Raw genomic sequence first — 639 nt, 5'->3', positions numbered from 1 at the left:
TTATAGAAATACACAAACTAAACACCTGTCTTGAATGTTACTTGCATTGTTCCAACCAGTCCTAAAAACATTTAAAATCCTCTTTTGCAAGATAACATCTCCAAAACCAATTCAAATGCTGAATTCCTACTCTCATATGCAAGGGCTGAAGCAAGACAAAAAACAGGTACTGACCAGCATTCTTGCTAGCGGCATCCATGGCAGTCATCCTGGAGGACTGCTCAGAGCATGCTCCTTCCTTCAGTGTATAGAACATGAGGGAGGCCAGAGAGTACTCCATGTAAGACTGGACTACATCGGCATCCAGGGAGTCGTAGACAGAGATCTTCTCGCCTGCGTTGATGGCATCCGAAGGGTAAAATGGCATCTCTAGGGTGTCATAGGAGACAACAGTCCTGCAGAGCGAAAGAAATTAGTCTCTCGGCAAAGAATGACGAGATAATTTGTCCAAACTACTTTCATTGAGATCACCAGGCATACACGAGGGTGAAAAAAGCCACATACTTGAACTTGTTGTACACAATCTTGCCAGAGCCAAACTCATAGCCAGAATTCAGGATATAGGTCATGATTCTACCAGCATCTTCAAAGGTTGCTGGTTTACGGCCGACCTCTCCCACTTGTGCAATAATGCTGCCA

The 639-nt window shown here is 44.3% G+C and overlaps 1 protein-coding gene across 1 annotated transcript in view; it reads right to left on the bottom strand.

Moving 5' to 3' along the window:
- The window catches only part of LOC119591852 (ATP synthase subunit gamma, mitochondrial-like), a gene marked incomplete at its 5' end in the record, with an annotated part of 3,498 nt that overhangs the window by 551 nt on the left and 2,308 nt on the right, over positions 1-639 (bottom strand). Inside the window, 2 exons of the mRNA XM_037940596.1 lie at positions 175-395; positions 505-633. Of these exons, the coding sequence (XP_037796524.1) occupies positions 175-395; positions 505-633 (350 nt within the window). The remainder of the gene's footprint in view (positions 1-174; positions 396-504; positions 634-639) is intronic.

Source organism: Penaeus monodon, chromosome 29 (genome assembly GCF_015228065.2).
Source record: "Penaeus monodon isolate SGIC_2016 chromosome 29, NSTDA_Pmon_1, whole genome shotgun sequence".
NCBI lineage: Eukaryota > Metazoa > Arthropoda > Malacostraca > Decapoda > Penaeidae > Penaeus > Penaeus monodon.
The sequence above is the reverse complement of the archived record's forward strand: the minus strand, read 5'-3'. Positions and strand labels throughout refer to the sequence as shown.